The 18,141-nt window shown below is 46.0% G+C and overlaps 1 protein-coding gene across 1 annotated transcript in view; it reads left to right on the top strand.

Moving 5' to 3' along the window:
- ANKRD35 (ankyrin repeat domain 35) overlaps positions 1-18,141 on the top strand; it is a gene marked incomplete at its 5' end in the record, with an annotated part of 42,688 nt that overhangs the window by 5,955 nt on the left and 18,592 nt on the right. Inside the window, 4 exons of the mRNA XM_083374813.1 lie at positions 6,419-6,549; positions 8,442-8,534; positions 10,602-10,662; positions 17,346-17,403. Coding sequence (XP_083230939.1) covers positions 6,419-6,549; positions 8,442-8,534; positions 10,602-10,662; positions 17,346-17,403 — 343 coding nt within the window. The remainder of the gene's footprint in view (positions 1-6,418; positions 6,550-8,441; positions 8,535-10,601; positions 10,663-17,345; positions 17,404-18,141) is intronic.

Genomic DNA, 18,141 nt, shown 5'->3' on the forward strand with positions numbered 1-18,141 from the left:
CCTTTCTCTTCTTTCTCTTCTTTCTTTCTTTCTTTCTTTTTCTTTCTCTCTCTTTCTTTCTTTCTCTTCTTTCTTTCTTTCTTTCTTTCTTCTCTTTTCCTTCCTTCCTTTTCTCTTTTCTTTCTTTTTTCTTTTTCTTCTTTCTTCTTTCTTCTTTCTTTTTTCTTCTTTCTTTCTTTCTTTCTTTCTTTCTTCTCTTTTCCTTCCTTCCTTTTCTCTTTTCTTTCTTTTCTTTCTCTTCTTTCTTTTTTCTTCTTTCCTTTCTTCTTTCCTTTCTCTTCTTTCTCTCTTTCTTTTTTCTTTCTCTCTCTCTCTCTTTCTTTCTTTCTCTTCTTTCTTTCTTTCTTTCTTTCTTTCTTTCTTTCTTTCTTCTCTTTTCCTTCCTTCCTTTTCTCTTTTCTTTCTTTTTTCTTTTTCTTCTTTCTTCTTTCTTCTTTCTTCTTTCTTCTTTCTTTTTTCTTCTTTCTTTCTTTCTTTCTTTCTTTCTTTCTTTCTTTCTTTCTTTCTTCTCTTTTCCTTCCTTCCTTTTCTCCTTTCTTTCTTTCTTTCTTTCTTTCTTTCTTTCTTCTTTCTTTCTTTCTTCTTTCTTTCTTTCTTCTTTCTTTCTTTCTTTCTTTCTTTCTTTCTTTCTTTCTTTTTCTTTCTTTCTTTCTTTCTTTCCTCCCTCCCTTTCCTCCTTTCCTTTCTTTCTTTTTTCTTCCTTCCTTCCTTCCTCCACTTTTCCCTAGTTTTAAACTGTGGATATAAAGTGAAAAACTGAAGCTTCACCGGCAGGCTGAATTTCACTTCCTCACAGACCCCGAGTGGAGTGATAAAGGGCACGGAATCCAAAGGTTTCCACCAGGAAGACGTTTTAGGGAGAAGAAAAGAGATCTTCCATTTATTCAGATGACCCTGAGCACAGGGCCATTTCCCCGAACGGTTGAGGTGGCTCCGTTGTGCCCTCCGCAAAAAAGGGGATTGTCACAGAAGCAGTTAAAACTTCTGCACTTGACAAACCAGAATAGAATAGAGCTGGAAGGGACCTTGGAGGTCTTCTAGTCCAGCCCCCTGCTCAAGCAGGAGAACCTATACCATTTCAGACAAGCGTCTGTCTAGCCTCTTCTTAAAAACCTCCAGTGATGGAGCGCCCACGATTTCTGGTGGCCAGCTGTTCCACTGGTTAATTGTCCTCACTGTCAGTAAGTTTGATCTCTTTGATCAGTCTCCAACCATTGTTTCTTGTCCTGCCCTCTGGTGCTTTGGAGAATAACGTGACCCCCTCCTCTTCCTTGTGGCAGCCCCTCAGATACTGGATCACTGCTATCATGTCTCCCCTATTTCTTCTTTTCTTTAGACTACCCAAACCCAAGTCCCTCAGTCGTTCTTCGTAAGTTTTAGTCTCCAGGCCTTGGATCATCTTAGTTGCTCTTCTCTGAATTTTCCCCCCAAACTCTCAACATCTTTTTTGTGATAGGGTGACCAAAACTGGCTGCAGTGTTCCAGGTGTGGCCTCACTAGGGGTTTTATAAAGCGGTAATAATACTTTGCGTGATCTTGATTCTGTACAACCCAGGATTGTATTAGCTTTTTTGGCTGCTGCCGCACACAGCTGGCTCAGGGTCACGTGATCGTCCACTAGGACTCCGAGGTCCTTCTCACAGTGGCTGTTTTTGAGCCAGGCCTCGCCCACTTGAAATGAAAGAGGCTGGGTCAGCCTCCTCAGGTAGACGGACAGGAAACAGACAGATGAGCTAATTTTACTTTTATTGTGAGGCTACAACAACAGAATCTCGCAACTCTGAAAGGACAAATCTCCCTCTGTCACTTTTCACAGTGATAATGGAGAGTGGGTCCATTCTAACATTCTTTCTCTTCCCCTCATTCAGTTGAGGCTATCCCCTCTTTTATGTTTAGCCCAGTATATCTTAGCTTAATGAAAAGAAGGACCAGGGGGCACATGATAGCAGTCTTCCAGTATTGGAGGGGCTGCCATAAAGAAGAGGGAGTCAAGCTATTCTCCAAAGCGCCTGAAAGCAGGACAAGAAGCAACGGATGGAAACTAACCAAGGAAAGAAGCAACCAGTGGAACAACTTGCCTTCAGATGTTGTGGGTGCTCCATCACTGGAGGTCTTCAAGAAGAGACTGGACAGCCGTTTATCTGAAATAATAATAATAATAACAACAATAATAACCCAAAACAACTGGAGCACCGCTTGAACACCATCGGCATCGACAAATGCGCCATCAGTCAATTGCAAAAGGCGGCTTTGCTAGGAACTGCTTCCATCCAGCGGCGATATCTGTAACGCCATCAAACATCCACATCTGCCTATCCCAGGCCCTTGGTAAGGACTCGATAGGTAGACAAAAAGGCCAGATCCAGTCTGAACATCTGGCTGACTGTGCGATGATGATAATAATAAAGTTGGAAGTTCCACTGGTTAATTGTTCTGACAGTCAGAAAATTTCTCCTTAGTTCTAGGTTGCTTCTCTCCTTGACTAGTTTCCATCCGTTGCTTCTTGTCCTGCCTTTCGGCGCTTTGGAGAATAGCTTGACTGCCTCTTCTTTGGGGCAGCCCCTGAGATACTGGAACATGGCTATCCTGTCCCCCTTCGTCCTTCTCTTCATTAAACTAGACCTACCCAATTACAACAACCGTTCCTTGTATGTTTTAGCCTCCAGTCCCCTGATCATCTTTGTTGCTCTTCTCTGCACTCTTTCCAGAGTCTCAACATCTTTTTTACATCGTGGTGACCAAAACTGGATGCAGTATTTCAAGTGTGGCCTTACCAAGGCCTTGTAAAGTGGTATTAACACTCCACATGATCTTGATTCTATATCCCTCTGTTAATGGACTAGGGCAGGGGGTCTTCAAACGTGGCCCTTTTATGACTTGTGGACTTCAACTCCCAGAATTCCTCAGCCAGGCACGCTGGCTGAGGAATTCTGGGAGTTGAAGTCCACAAGTCATAAAAAGGGCCACGTTTGAAGACCCCCTGGTCTAGGGACTCCTGCTTGAGCAGGGGGGTTGGACTAGAAGACCTCCAAGGTCCCTTCCAACTCTATTATTCTGTATCTGATGATTCCTTGTCCTTGTGTCTCAAGTTCATTTCTACAACCTACCATTCCAGAGGCTGGACAGTCATCTATCAGAGACGCTGCAGCGTCTCCGGGGTTGGACTAAATGACCTCCAGGGTCTCTTCCAACTCAATGATTCTATACGAAGAAGGGCAGAGTCAGTGAGCTGAGAACTGCTCTCCAAGAAAAAAGAAGCAGATTCCCTTCTGATGTCTTGAGAACCGAATGACCCAAGAGAAGAACCCCGCCTTAGGCAGCTAGCCAACGCCCGGCCTTGCCCTCTCTGGGGTGAGAGCCGGGTGTGTGTGGCCTTGTGCAATCTCCCCTCTGACAACAATAGGGCGTGTGTGTGGCTTTGTCGTGCCGTATCTTCAGAACCGGATTTTTTTTCCCTCAGGAAGACCCAGCGCTTCTTCCCCGAAACTCACCTGCTTGCCAAAGCAAACAGCGAGGAGGGAACGCTGGTCTGGGGCTGAAAAGCCGAGGCGTTTTTCACTCCCCAAAGGGCACTGCGGACTGGGAGTTAAGCACCAACTTCTCAGCTCCTCTGGAATATAATAATAATAATAATAATAATAATAATAATAATAATAATAATAATAATAATAATAATAATAATACAAAATAAAATAAAATAATAAAATAGAATCAAATAAAATAATAAAGTAAAATTTTAAAAAAATGAAATAATGATACAAGAGAGTATTTGTAGCTCAGCGTTGAACCGCGGGGTCCTTGCACTGATGACATTACCTAGTTGGGTCATGAAACGTCTGCAAGGAAACCACCCAGCTCAGAGAGCACCAGGGACACCATAAAGTAACAAAATAACAAAAATAAAATAATAAAATAATAAAATAAAATAATAAATAAAAATAAAATAAAATAAAATAAAATAATAAAGTAAAATAAAAAAATAAAAATAAAAAAATAAAAAAATAATAAATAAATAAAATAAAATAAAAATAAACAAAATAAAAAATAAAATAAAAATAAAAAATAAATAAAAAAATAAAAAAATAAAAAATAAAAAAATAAAATAATAAAATAAAATAAAATAAAAAATAAAATAAAATAAAATAATAAATAAAATAAAATAAAATAAAATAAAAAATAAAATGAAATAAAATAATAAATAAAATCAATAAAATAAAAATAAAATAATAAAATAAAAATAATAAAATAATAAAATGAAATAAAATAATAAAATGAAATAAAATAATAAAATAAAATAATAAAATAACAAAATAAAATAGCAAAATAATAAAATAAAATAAAAATAAAATAAAATAATAAAATAGAAAATGAAACAAAACAAATAAAAATAAATAAAAATAAAATAAAACCCTCACCCAGCATGACTGTCCCTGAGGATCCTGCGGGGCTGCCCGCCCATCTGGAAATTCTCTGCAGCCATGCAAGATTCTGCCGGGGGCATGAGTGTCTCTGCAGCCGGGTTCAATCGCAGGGGGTCCTCAACGCACAGCTCTCCATTTAGCCACTGTTCAAAGTTACCACAGCAGTGAAAAAAGTGACTTGCAACTTCCAACAAGCAAAGCCAGTGGGGGAAGCTGGACTCGCTTAACGACTGCGTGCTTCACTTAACAGCTGCAGTGGTTTGCTTAACAACCATTTGCGTGTGACTCGCTTAACAACTGCTTTGCTTAGCGATAGAAATTACGATCTCAACTGTGGCCGTAAGTTAAGGACAACCTGTATTTCTGACTTTAAAGAACAACCTGCTCCTGCCCCCTCAAGCGTCATTATGGAGATTTTAAAGAAGAGACGGGGCAGCCACTCGTCTGAAACACCATAGGGTCCCCTGCTTCAGCAGGGGGGTTGGACTAGAGGACCTCCAAGGTCCCTTCCAACTCTATTATTCTGTTATTTGATGACTAAAACTGAGCCCAAAATTTCTGTTACTGATTGAGACATTAGTTTATGTGAGGTTTGCCCTGTTTTACGACCAACCTTTCCACAGTTGTTAAGTGAATCACTGCAGTTGTTAAATTAGTAACATGGTTGTTAAATGAATCAAGCTTCCCTATTGAGTTTGCTGGTCAGAAGGTTGCAAAACAGGATCACATGATCCCGGGACACTGAAACCGTCATAAATATGAGTTGCCAAGTGCCCAAATTTTGATCGTGTGACCCTGGGGATGCTGCAGTGGTCTTAAGTGTGAAAAATGGTCCTAAGTCACTTTTCCCCACGCTGCTGTAACTTCGGTCACTAAATGAACTGTTGTAAGTCAAGGACTACCTGTATTCCACTTCTTTGCTGAGAAGATATGTCCAGAGAGACACAAATTATTTTGCCCAGCTGTAATTTATCTAAAGTCATTAACCATGGTTTAGCTCAGGTAGGCAACCTCGGCTCTTTTATGACTCATGGACTTCAACTCCCAGAATTCCTGAGCCAGCCACGCTGAGGGGAAAGGGAGAGGTTTCCAAGCTGAGTCTGCTGGCTCAGGAATTCTGGGAGTTGAAGTCCACCAGTCATGAAGGGGCCATAGTTCCCCCATGCTAGCTGAGGAATTCTGGGAGTTGAGGTCCACGAGTCATAAAAGAGCCAAGGTTGCCTACCCCTGGCCTAGGCCACTTTATGACTTGTGGACTTCAACTCCCAGAATTCCTGAGCCAGCTGAGCCTGCTGAGGGGAAACGGAGAGGTTTCCAAGCTGAGCCTGGGAGTTGAAGTCCATGAGTCATAAAAGAGCCGAGGTTGCCTACCCCTGGTTTAGCTTTTACCCATTTGAACACATTTTACAGGGGGTGTTATGAAACATAGGATAGAATCATAGGATAGAATCAAGATCACGTGAAGTGTTAATACCACTTTACAATGCCTTGGTAAGGCCACACTTGGAATGCTATGTCCAGTTTTGGTCACCAGGATGTAAAAAAGATGTTGAGACTCTGGAAAGAGTGCAGAGAAGAGCAACAAAGAGGATCAGGGGACTGGAGGCTAAAACATATGAAGGAATGGTTGCTGGAATTGGGTAGGTCTAGTTTCCTGAAAAGAAGGACTGGGGGTAACATGACAGCAGTCTTTTAGTATTGGAGGGGCTGCCATAAATAAGAGGGGGAGGTCAACCTAATTCTCCAAAGCACCAGAAGGCAAGACAAGACTCAACAGATGGAAACCAACCCAGGAGAGAAGCAACCTAGAACTAAAGAGAAATTTCCCGACAGTGAGAACAATTAACCAGTGGAATGGCTTGCCACCAGGAGTTGTGGGTGCCCCGTTTGTCTGAAAGGGTATAGTTTTTCCTGCCTGAGCAGAGGGCTGGACTAGAAGACCTCCAAGGACCCTTCCAACTCTGTTGTTCTGAATTCTGTATCCTCTCGCTTGATAGGTCGAAAGCTGGAACAAGTACGACCAGAAGCTCTTTGACGCCGTTGAGAAAGGGGACGTGACCCGCACGTCCCTTTTGGCCGCCAGGAAAACAGCCCACCCCACCAAGCTCAACGCCCTGGGCCAATCTGCGTACGTAAGTTTTTCCCCTTGGCCTTCAGGAGGGACAGCATGGCTGAAGGGCGAGCGGTCACTTCGTGGGCAGTGCCTTAGCTACGATTGACTGAACCTGGGGTTATGTGGTTGTCGGAACTCGGCCCTTGGCTCAGAAAATTGTCTGTAAAGATCATCCTATTCAAGAATGTGGCTTAGCGGTAGTCCACGGGTTACGACCGCAATGCAGCCTGCCCGTTACAGTCCTAACTCCTAAATATCATAAAATGGGTCGGTGACTTGTCCAATCCAATTTTATGGCCTTTTTTTTTTTGAGAAATCCTTACAGTTGTTAAGTTTAATGACCACAACCTTCACTAAGTGGTGGTTAAACGAATCTTGTGCTCACTATGGGTGCGGTTTTGCCCCAAACTGAAAGTGAACAATTTTTTTTTTGCAAAACCATGGTAAAGTGTGGTCACATGACCCCAGAATCCTGCAAAGAGCCATCAACACAACCTGGTTGCTAAGTGCCCAAAGTTGGTTATGTAAGTGCAGTTGGATCTGGATCGTAAGAATCCGCCTCCCCCACGATAGGTTCATCAGAACTTCACCCATTCACTAAGTCAGCGGTCGTATGTTGAGTCTTCATCTGGGATAGAAGTGGTCAACCTGAAGCCAAGTCGCATAGTTCCAATCTAAGAATTGTGGCTTGTTAGAGGACTTTTGGGCTATTAAACATAACAAGGTCTGCCATTGCATTCTTAACCAAGTTTGGCCTAGACCAGGGGTAGGCAACCTCGGCTCTTTTATGACTCGTGGACTTCAACTCCCAGAATTCCTGAGCCAGCTTGGCTGGCTCAGGAATTCTGGGAGTTGAAGTCCACGAGTCATAAAAGAGCCGAGGTTGCCTACCCCTGGCCTAGACAATTACATTAGTAATCAATTACCGTACAGATAGTCCTTAATTTACAACCGTTCCTTTAATGACCATTTAAAGTTACAATGGTACTGAAAAAAGTGACATGGCAAGTTCTCACTATGTGACGGTTGCCACATCCTTATGATCATGTGATCAGATTTTTGGGTGCTTGGCAACCTGGATATACTTATGATGGTTGCGGCATCCCAGGATCATGTGATCTTTCACGCTTCCGACAAGCCACATCAATGGGGGAAATTGGATCGCTTAACAAACGCCCGAATTCATTTCACCGCTGCAGTGATTCATTTAACAGCTATCACAAAAGATGTTGTAAAATCAGGCACGGTTGACTTAATAACCGCCTTGCCTAACAACAGAAATTTTGAGCTCAGTTGTGTGGTCATAAATCGTCTATTTTTGTGTACTCACCCTACATCCTGGATGGATGAATTTCTTTCAAGGACAGGATGTAAGTTCCTACTTGTATAAAACTTGGTTTGCCACGTGTGTGTGGCTTAGAGTAAAACCTTGTCTAAGAAGTCTTCGGGATGCTGTTGTTGGAGATGGATCAGGAGAGACCAAGAAAGAGCCAAGGGAGGGGGTCTAGGACAATTTGCCACGTTCCCCTTGCCACGGGACTGTGGGACAACTCAATGCTATATTAATCATTTCATTTGGTGGCTTTTATTATGGGTGACTACGTTTTCGCCAATATTATTGTACTTCTCAAATCTTCTTTGGAATTCCTGGCCTTTGCTGGTGGGAAATTCTGCTTTCCCCGCTTTTACTTATGAGCCATGACGGCGCAGTGGTGAGAATGCGGTATTGCAGGCTGACTCTGCCCACTGCCAGCAGTTCGATCCTGACCGGCTCCAGGTTGACTCAGCCTTCCGAGGTCGGTAAAATAAGGACCCAGATTGTTGCGGGGGAAGAGGCTGACCCCGTAAACCGCTTAGAGGGGGCTGTGGAGCACTTGGAAGTCTAAGTGCCATTGCTAATTTTGCAGGTTTCATCTGGCGGCTTCCAAGGGACTCACGGAGTGCCTCACCATCCTGCTCACCCACGGGGCCGACGTCAATGATAAGAACGAGGACGGTGGGTACCAGCCCAAAGACCCCCTCCCCTTTTTCCCAGGGCGTTTGCACAAAGGGTTGGGTTTTTGGTTGGGTTTTGCAGGCAGGCCAGAGTCATTTCCACGTTTGAAGGACATTTGGCTGGTAAGAGAGGATCAGAAGAAGACAGAGGATGGAGACATTTCAACAGCCCCCACCCCCACAACCTTTCTTTCTATTGCTTTGACGTCACGAGGCTCCTGGGGTGGGCAATGAATTTTTCCCAAGGGGCCACACGAGAAACTATGGCTGCGTTAACAGAGGGAGAGAATCAAGATCAGGTGAAGGGTTAATACCACTTTACAATGCCTTGGTGAGGCCACACTTGGAATACGGCATCTAGTTTGGGTCACCAGAGTGTAAGAAAGATGTTGAAAAAGTGCAGAGAAGAGCAACAAAGATGATTAAAGGCCTGGAGGCTAAAAAGAAGGACGAGGGGGGACATGATAGCAGTCTTGCATTATTGGAGGGGTTGCCACAAAGAAGAGGGGGGTCAACTTATTCTCCAAAGCACCAAAAGTCACAACAAGAAACAACGGATGGAAACCAATCAAGGAAAGAAGCAACCTGGAATTAAGGAGAAACTTCCTGACAATGAGAACAATTAACCAGTGGAACTGCTTGCCACCAGAAGTTGTGGATGCTCCATCACTGGAGGTTCTTAAGAAGAGACTGGACAGCCATTTGTCTGGAATGTTATAGGGTTTCCTGCCAGAGCAGGGGGTTGGACTAGAAGACCTCCAAGGTACCTTCCAGCTCTGTTGTTCTGACACTGCTGTGGATGTCCAAATCAGCAGTCCTTCCGAGCAGATTGTGAAGGTGTGTAGGCACGCATGCACATACACAAGTTAAAAACAAAAACAGCAGTTGCCTTCAAAGCAAGCAGTTGTATTGGGTGCATGGCATACATTTGATTTAATCAATTTAGATTTGATTTTTAATTTCCGATCAACTGGATGTGTCTCAGGGACCATAAAATGCCCAGGCCTGAGCTGACGTGTCCACAAGGTCAGGGGTCAATTGGTTGACAACGATTGCAGTCACACCAAAGTGTAGACTAGTCCAGGGCTAGGCAACCTCGGCTCTTTTATGACTGGTGGACTTCAACTCCCAGAATTCCTGAGCCAGCCATGCTGAGGGGAAAGGGAGAGGTTTCCAGCTGAGCCACGCTGGCTCAGGAATTCTGGGAGTTGAAGTCCACGAGTCATGAGGGAGCCATAATTCCCCCATGCTGGCTGAGGAATTCTGGGAGTTGAAGTCCCCGAGTCATGAAGGGGCCAAGGTTGCCTAGCCCTGGACTAGGCTAACATCTGTTTGGTGGTTAAGGCTTAGCGTGTTGTGAGAACTCAGTCCCTGGCCTACACTTTTGAATCATTTAGACACAGGTAGTCCTTGATTTACACAACTGAGCCTGAAATTTTGATCTTAGGTCGTTGCGGTCACAAAGTGGGTCAAATGTTTTTACAATGGTCATTAAATGAGTCACCACTGTCATTATGCAAATCCAGCATTTCCAATGTAGGTAGTCCTTGATTTACGACCGTAATTGAGCCCTAAATTTCTGTTGATAAGTGAGACAGTTGTTAGGTGAGTTTTGTCCCATTTTACGACCTTCCTTGCCACAGTTGGGAAGTGAATCCCTGCAGTTGTTAAGTGAGCAACCCGTTTGTTAAGTGAATCTGGCTGCGCCATGGACTTCGCTTGCTCAGAAGGTCGTAAAAGGGGATCACGTGACCGGGGGACACTGCGACCGTCATAACTATGAGTCAGTTGCCGAACATCCGAATTTGGATCACGTGATCACGAGGATGAGGCAATGGCCATTAAGTGTGAAAAACGGTCCTAGGTCAACTTTTTTTCAGTGGGCAGGGGTGTCTGCGGCGTATCGCGACTTTTTTTTTCCATTGCCGGCAATGGGGTGGGGCGCGATTTCGCCATGACGCATCCGGCCCGCGGGCCAGCAGTTTGACACCCCCTTGAGCAGGGGTTGGACTAGAAGACCTCTGAGGTCCCTTCCACCTCTCTGACTGTATGGTTTATGTTTCTGCAGGCAGCACAGCTCTGCACCTAGCCACCATCGCTTGCCAGCCCCAGTGCGTGAAGGTCCTCCTCCAGGTAAAACGCTTCTTCTCCGTTGGGACCCCCCCTAAAGCTGAAGGCCCCTCTGAGCATGTGCAGGGACATTTCAGCTTGGCGGGTTTTAGAAGGCTTAGCCTGGGGGGAGAGGAAGGTTGTTGCTACCCTTTGGGAATTTTTGTGTAGTTTCTGCCCTATTCCTCTGGTAAAATGCCCCCCCCCCATTGAGAGGGCTCTGAGCTTGTTTGCAAGGAGAAGGAGGAGGAGGAAATGGACTGTGGGGTCCTTGGTGCTCTCTGAGCTTGGCTGTTTTCTTGCAGACATTTCATGACCCAACTAGGTAGCATCATCAGTGCTAAAAGGGAGTGGGGACTGTGGAAAGGAGGAGGAGGAGGAGGAGGAGGAGGAGGAGGAGGAGGAGGAGGAGGAGGAGGAGGAGGGGGGACTGTGGGGTCCTTGGTGCTCTCTGAATTTTTTTGTTTTCTTGTACATGTTTCATGACCCAACTAGGGAACATCATCAGTGCTGGAAGGGAGTGGGGTTTGTGAGAGGACGAGGAGGAGGAGGAGGAGGAGGAGGAGGAGGAGGAGGAGGAGGAGGAGGAGGAGGAGGAGGACTGTGGGGTCCTTGATGCTCTCTGAGCTTGGCTGTTTTCTTGCAGACGTTTCATGACCCAACTAGGGAACATCATAAGTGCTAGAAGGGAGTGGGGCTTGTGGAAAGGAGGAGGAGAAGGAGGAGGAGGAGGAGGAGGAGGAGGAGGAGGAGGAGGAGGAGGAGGAGGAGGAGGAGGAGGAGGAGGAGGAGGAGGAGGAGGTGGAACAGGAGGAGGAGGACTGTGGGGTCCTTGATGCTCTCTAAGCCTGGTGGTTTTCTTGCAGATGTTTCATGACCCAACTAGGTAGCATCATCAGTGCTAGAAGGGAGTGGGGCCTGTGGGGAGGAGGAGGAGGAGGAGGAGGAGGAGGAGGAGGAGGAGGAGATGGAAAGGATTGGGGTCACTTTTTTCAGGGCTGTTGTAACTTTGGATGATCACTAATTGAACTGTTGTAAGTCGAGGACTACCTGTAACGGAAAAGGAACACAAACAGTAAATTTATCTACCGTATTTGAATTTATTAGCTTTATTTCTTTTGGGGGTGTCCACTGGCCGCCCATAAGAAACAGGCAGAATGTGGGCGCCTTCTTTTTCGACCCTAACCCTGCAGACAAGTCTGGACCGTTTAGAAGAGTGTCAAGTAATTAGGCGTTAATTAGGCCCCTTGCTGTGAAAACTCATCGTCTTGATTCAAGACGTAACTGGAAAACAGCGATGCCTATCTCGTGGGAATTAATAATAAATAAACCTAAAAGGAAGATTACAACTTTTAATTGCACTAAATTCTATAATTGCCGGATAGTCAGAGCTGGAAGGGTGAGAACCATCTAAGGTGGCAAATCCCACTTCAGAGGCTGCGCAAACTCACAACCAGCACGAATCTTCCTGGGCTGCATTGAGGACAAATCTGAGACCCCATCTTTGTGTCTGAGAACACAACACGAGGAGGGGGGGACTGGGGTGAGGAAAGACAATAAAAGAGGCGACTGAGACAGACCCTTAGCAAAGCAGAAAGTGTTGTGATATGAACACTCCCACCCTGCGCAGCTGGCTAAGCCCACCAGGTTGTCATTCCCACAACATGCTGTTGGAAGCAAAATCAGATCCTGGTCCAAGCCGGGAGGACGGTGTAAAAATGAGCTGAAGGCAGGCTGCGTTTTGGAAAGGAGGTCTCTTTATTTAGTAGCCGGAAACTTCAGTGGCCGCAGCATGTTCCTGGCGTGGCTGACAAAATGGCTGAGTGAGAGGATGGACCTTAGCAATAGCACTTACACTTATTATACCGCTTCACAGCGCTTCACAGCCCTCTCTGAGCAGTTGGCAGCATCAACCTTATTGCCCCCAACAGTCTGGGTCCTCATTGTACTGACCTTGGAAGGATGGAAGGCTGAGTCAACCTTGAGCCAGTGAGACTTTATAGCAGGGGTGTCAAACTGCCGGCCCGCGGGCCGGACGCGTCACGCGGAAGCTGCGCCCACCCCATTGCCGGCAATGGCAAAACTGTCCCGATACGTTGCGCGACGTCACGTGATGTCTCGAGTTTGACATGTCTGATTTATAGAGTTCTGATTTGAGGTGCTCCAGGGGGTTGTGCAATGTAGTGAGCCCCAGACTTTTTGCTATTCTAATGGTGGTGGGTTACTCCTATTGTGCCCTAAAGGTCATGTCTTCTGTTGTTGTTAGCTGCGAAGACGTGTCTGACCCTTCACGACCCCATGGACAATGTTTCTCCAGGCCTTCCTGTCCTCTACCATCTTCTGGAGTCCCTTTAGGCTCACGCCTCCTGCTTCAGTGACTCCATCCAGCCACCTCATTCTCTGTCGTCCCCTTCTTCTCTTGCCCTCCACCTTTCCCAGCATGAGGCTCTTCTCCAGTGAGTCCTTCCTTCTCATCAGGTGGCCAAAGGATTTGAGTTTCAACTTCAGGATCTGGCCTTCTAAAGAGCAGTCAGGGTGGATCTCCTCTAGGACTGACCGGTTTGATCGCCTTGCAGTCCGAGGGACTCGCAGGAGTCTTCTCCAGCACCAGAGTTCAAAGGCCTCCATTCTTTGGCGCTCAGCCTTTCTTATCGTCCAACTTTCACTGCCATACAGGAGACCTTGTATCATCCTGGACAAATGATTGTCTGATCGTTTCTTGAACTCCTCCGGTGATTTTTCAAGAAGTGATTGGACAGCCATTTGTCTCGGATGGTGTAAGTTCTCCTGCCTTGAGGAGAATACCTCCAAGGTCCCTGACAGCCTATGATTCTTTCCTGAATTATGAAGGCAGGACAAGCAGCAATGGGTGGAAGATCATTAAAGACAGATCCAGCCTAAACCTAAAGAGAAATTCCTGACAATGAGGACAATTAATGAGTGGAACGACTTGCCTCCAGAAGTTATGGGTGCTCCATCACTGGAGGTTTTCAAGAATAGACTGCATAATCATCTGTCTGGAAAAGCACAGGGTCTCCTGCCTTGAGCGGCGGGTTGGACTAGAAGACCTCCAAGGTCCCTTCCAAATCTGTTATTCAGTATTCTGTAATTTTGCAATTCTGTTCCCAAAGACAAAGCATCTTCACGTTCAAGATCACTTTACCACTTTACAAGGCCTTGGTAAGGCCACACTTGGAATACAGCATCCAGTTTGGGTCACCATGATGTAAAAAAGATGTTGAGACTCTGGAAAGAGTGCAGAGAAGAGCAACAAAGATGATCAGGGGACTGGAGGCCAAAACATACAAGGAACGGTTGTAGGAATTGGATATGTCTAGTTTAATGAAGAGAAGGACGAGGGGGGACAGGATAGCAGCCTTCCAATATCTCAGGGGTTGCCCCAAAGAAGAGGGAGTCAAGCTCTTCTCCAAAGCACCTGAAAGCAGGACAAGAAGCAGTGGATGGAAACTAACCAAAGAGAGAAGCAACCTAGAACTAAGGAGAAACTTCCTGACAGTTAGAACAATTAAGCAGTGGAACAACCTGCCTCCAGAAGTTGTGAATGCTCCAACACTGGAAGTTTTTAAGAAATGGTATAGGGTTTCTTGCCTAAGCAGGACTAGAAGACCTCCAAGGTCCCTTCCAAATCCTTTATTTCAAATCTAATGGTACTGCCCAGATTTTCCAGCCATAAATAAATAAACGAACGTATAAATCGGGCTGGGCAGCTGGCGAGGAGGTGTGGGGCCCGAGTCGTGCTGCTTGCAGAGTCTGGTTTTGCAAGAGTCCCCACGGGCAGTTTCAATCCAGCCGTGGTGGCAGAAGCACCCGGAGCCAGGAGGTTGCACAAGGCCTTGCCGGGAATGTTCAGGCCTGCCTGTTGGCCTGTGTGGCCACATTCCTGAGCTGACAAAGAGATCCGGGTCTCGTAAAAATCACCTAGAGAGTCCCTTCTGACGACGGGTGCAAAGCAGGGGTGCATGGCGCGTTCTTCATCGTATCACAGCTACAGCTTCTCCTGCGTCTGCATCCATTTCTTTCTTTCTTTTTCTCCTTTTCCTATTTGTTTCGTCATGTGTCTTGCGAGGTTATGTCCTCTACTCTGCATGGAGGGTTTGCCTTAACCTGGTTAAAGATCAGACCGAATCCCAAAGGTCCTTTTTTTTTTCAGGAGGCAACTGGACTTCCTTGTTTTTCCTTTGAAGACGTTTCGCTTCTCATTCGAGAAGCTTCTTCAGCTCTGACTGGATGGTGGGGAAGGGAAGGATTTATACTCCTTGCAGACAGCTGGTCGTTTGCCTTCTTTTTAGAGAGTCGTTGAGGCCACTTGGGGGTTTATCAGTGTCCTCAGGGTCACCTCAGTATTGCAAATGGGTGTGCAACACACCGTCCTTTCAGCAGTTCCAAGAAGGCTCCACACCCCATTGCATTAAGTGAAGACTTCTTGTTGTTAGCTGCGAAGTCATGTCTGACCCATTGCGACCCCATGGACCACGTTCCTCCAGGCCTCCCTGTCCTCTACCATCTTCTGGAGTCCCTTTAAGCTCACGCCTCCTTCTTCAGTGACTCCATCCAGCCACCTCATTCTCTGTCATCCCCTTCTTCTCTTGCCCTCAATGTTTCCCAGCATGAGGCTCTTCTCCAGTGAGTCCTTCCTTCTCACTAGGTGGCCAAAGTATTTGAGTTTCAACTTCAGGATCTGGCCTTCTAAAGAGCAGTCAGGGTTGATCTCCTCTAGGACTGACCGGTTTGATCGCCTTGCAGTCCGAGGGACTCGCAGGAGTCTTCTCCAGCACCAGAGTTCAAAGGCCTCCATCCTTTGGCGCTCAGCCTTTCTTATGGTCCAACTTTCACAGCCATACATTGCAACTGGGAAGACCAGAGCCTTGACTATACGCACTTTTGTTGACAGAGTGACGTCTCTGCTTTTTAGTGTGCTGTCTAGATTTGCCATGGCTTTCCTCCCCAAGAGCAAGCGTCTTTTAATTTCTTGGCTGCAGTCCCCGTCTGCGGTGATCTTGGAGCCCAGGAAAATAAAATCTGTCACTACCTCCATTTCTTCCCCATCTATTTGCCAGGAATTGAGAGGGCCGGATGCCATGATCTTGGTTTTTTTAATGTTAAGTTTCAAGCCAACTTTTGCACTCTCCTTCTTCACTCACAACAAGAGGCTCTTTAGTTCCTCTTCACTTCACTTTCTGCCATTAGAAAATGAAGACTAACAGGGTCTGTTTTTCGCTCCTGTGTTCCCATCACCCAGGGTTATAGTTAAACATGGTTTACAGGTGAAACCCTCAAGTATCCTGGAAAGCAAAAGACCTGATCTATGGGCCAGGGAACAAAAATATGAAGACGGTGACCGTGAGGGCGCCACCAAAGCCCGGCCCCTTTTGCGTAAAACCTATTTTCCAGAGCACCTGAAGGCAGGAAAAGAAACAACAGATGGAAAGTAATGACGGAGAGAAGCAACTTAAAACTAAGGAGAAATTTCCAGAAAGTGAGGACAATTAACCAGTGGAACGGCTTGCCACCAGAAGTTCTGGGTGCTCCATCGCTGCAGGCTTTTCAAGAAAGGATCGGACAGACATTTGTCTGGAATGGGATAGGGCAGGGGTCTCCCAACTCCCAGTCTGTGGAATGGTACCGGGCCGTGGCATGCCAGCAACCAGTCTGCACAAAGAAGCAAAGACCCATCCGCCGGATGCAGACAGCACACAAAACCACACACCCTTTTCAGTCTGAGGAAAAACCTCTCTCCACGTAACTGGTCCCTGGTACCCAAAAAGGTTGGGGACCTCTGGTATAGGGTCTTCTGCCTGAACAGGGGGTCGGACTAGATGACCTTCCGAGGTCCTTTCCAGCTCTGTTATTCTCTTAACTTTCACATACCATCTTTGTGTATGGGTTTAAGATACCTGATGCAATTTAGCTGCAAGAGAATTGGGTGTGCAGAGAAAAAAAAATCTAGAAGAGGCAATAGGATTGGGAGACTGGGATCGTAGGGACTGGGTAGGTCTAGTCTAGAAAAAAAGGAGTGCTGGGGGGGGGATGACACGATAGCCGGGTTCCAACATTTGAAGAGACCTCCAACTCTGTTTTTCTGGCAGCTCTGCAGGAATAGCGTTTAAAGTCCCCAAGTAGAAAAATAGATTATTATTATTTTTGTTTGGCAGCGACTAATTTCACAACTTTGTGGGATGATTTTAATTGTAGGGGGGAAAAAATCAGTCTTATGTTTCATGTTATACTGTTGCTATTTTTTTTATTAAAAACTATTAGAACACAGGACATTAGACATGTATTACAGTAAGGATTAGGGATGCGGTGGCTCAGTGGGTTAGGACGCTGAGCTTGTCGATCAGAAGGTCGGCAGTTTGGCGGGTCGAATCCCGAGTGCCGCGTTGCAGAGTGAGCGCCTGTTACGCATCCCAGCTTCTGCCAACCTAGCAGTTCGAAAGCACGTAAAAATGCAAGTAGAAAAATAGGGACCACTCCGGTGGGAAGGTAACAGCGTTCCGTGCGCCTTTGGTGTCTAGTCATGCCGGCCACATGACCACGGAGACGTCCTCGGACAAGCGCTGGCTCTTCGGCTTTGAAACGGAGATGAGCACCGGCCCCTAGAGTCGGAAACGACGAGCACGCGTGTGCGGGAGAACCTTTACCTTTACCTTACAGTAAGGATTATACTGTGTTTTTTTTTCTCACAGCACGGAGCAAATGAGGACTGCGTGGATGGCGAGAACCGTACACCCCTACATTGGGCTGGTGAGTCCTAGAATTCTGTGAACTTCTATGGCTTTTTTCCTCCCAAATGAAACATTTCTTCCAAGCGCAACAGCTTTTTCACGGGAACAGCACAATCACAAAAGAGGAGGGGCTGTTGCTGCTTTTTAAACAGCCCGTTGATAATCCGCAGTTGTGCACACCTTAGCAGAACTTAAAAACATGAATAATACGTTTTACCAAGTCGCCAGAGAGTCTCTTGAATCTGCTTCTTAGATCCCTCCATCAGGGCAGAAGCGGTTTTGTCTTGACTATAAAAAAAGATCTTGAGATCAGTCTAGAAAGTGTGCAGAAAAGAGCAATGAAACTTATTAGGGGGCTGGCGGCTAAAGCTTACTTAGGTTGCAGAAATTGGGCATCTCTAGTCTAGTGTAAAGAAGGACCGGGGGGGGGGGGACAGGATAGCAGGCTTCCAATATTTGAGGAGCTGCCACAGAGGAGAGGGGTGGGTCAACCTCTTCTCCAAAGCACCAGAAGGCAGAACAAGAAGCAACAAATGGAAACTCATCCAGGAGAGAAGCAACCTAAATTTAAGGAGAAATGTCCTAACAGTGAGAACAATTAACCAGTGGAACAGCTTGCCACCAGACGTTGCGGGTGCTCCATCCCTGGAGGCTTTTAAGAAGAGACTGGACAGCCACTCTGGTATAGGGTCTGCTGCTTGAGCAGGGGGTTGGACTAGAAGACCTCCAAGGTCCCTTCCAACTGTGTTATTCTGTT

The sequence above is a fragment of the Vipera ursinii genome (genome assembly GCF_947247035.1).
Source record: "Vipera ursinii genome assembly, chromosome: 15".
Classification (NCBI taxonomy): Eukaryota; Metazoa; Chordata; class Lepidosauria; order Squamata; family Viperidae; genus Vipera; species Vipera ursinii.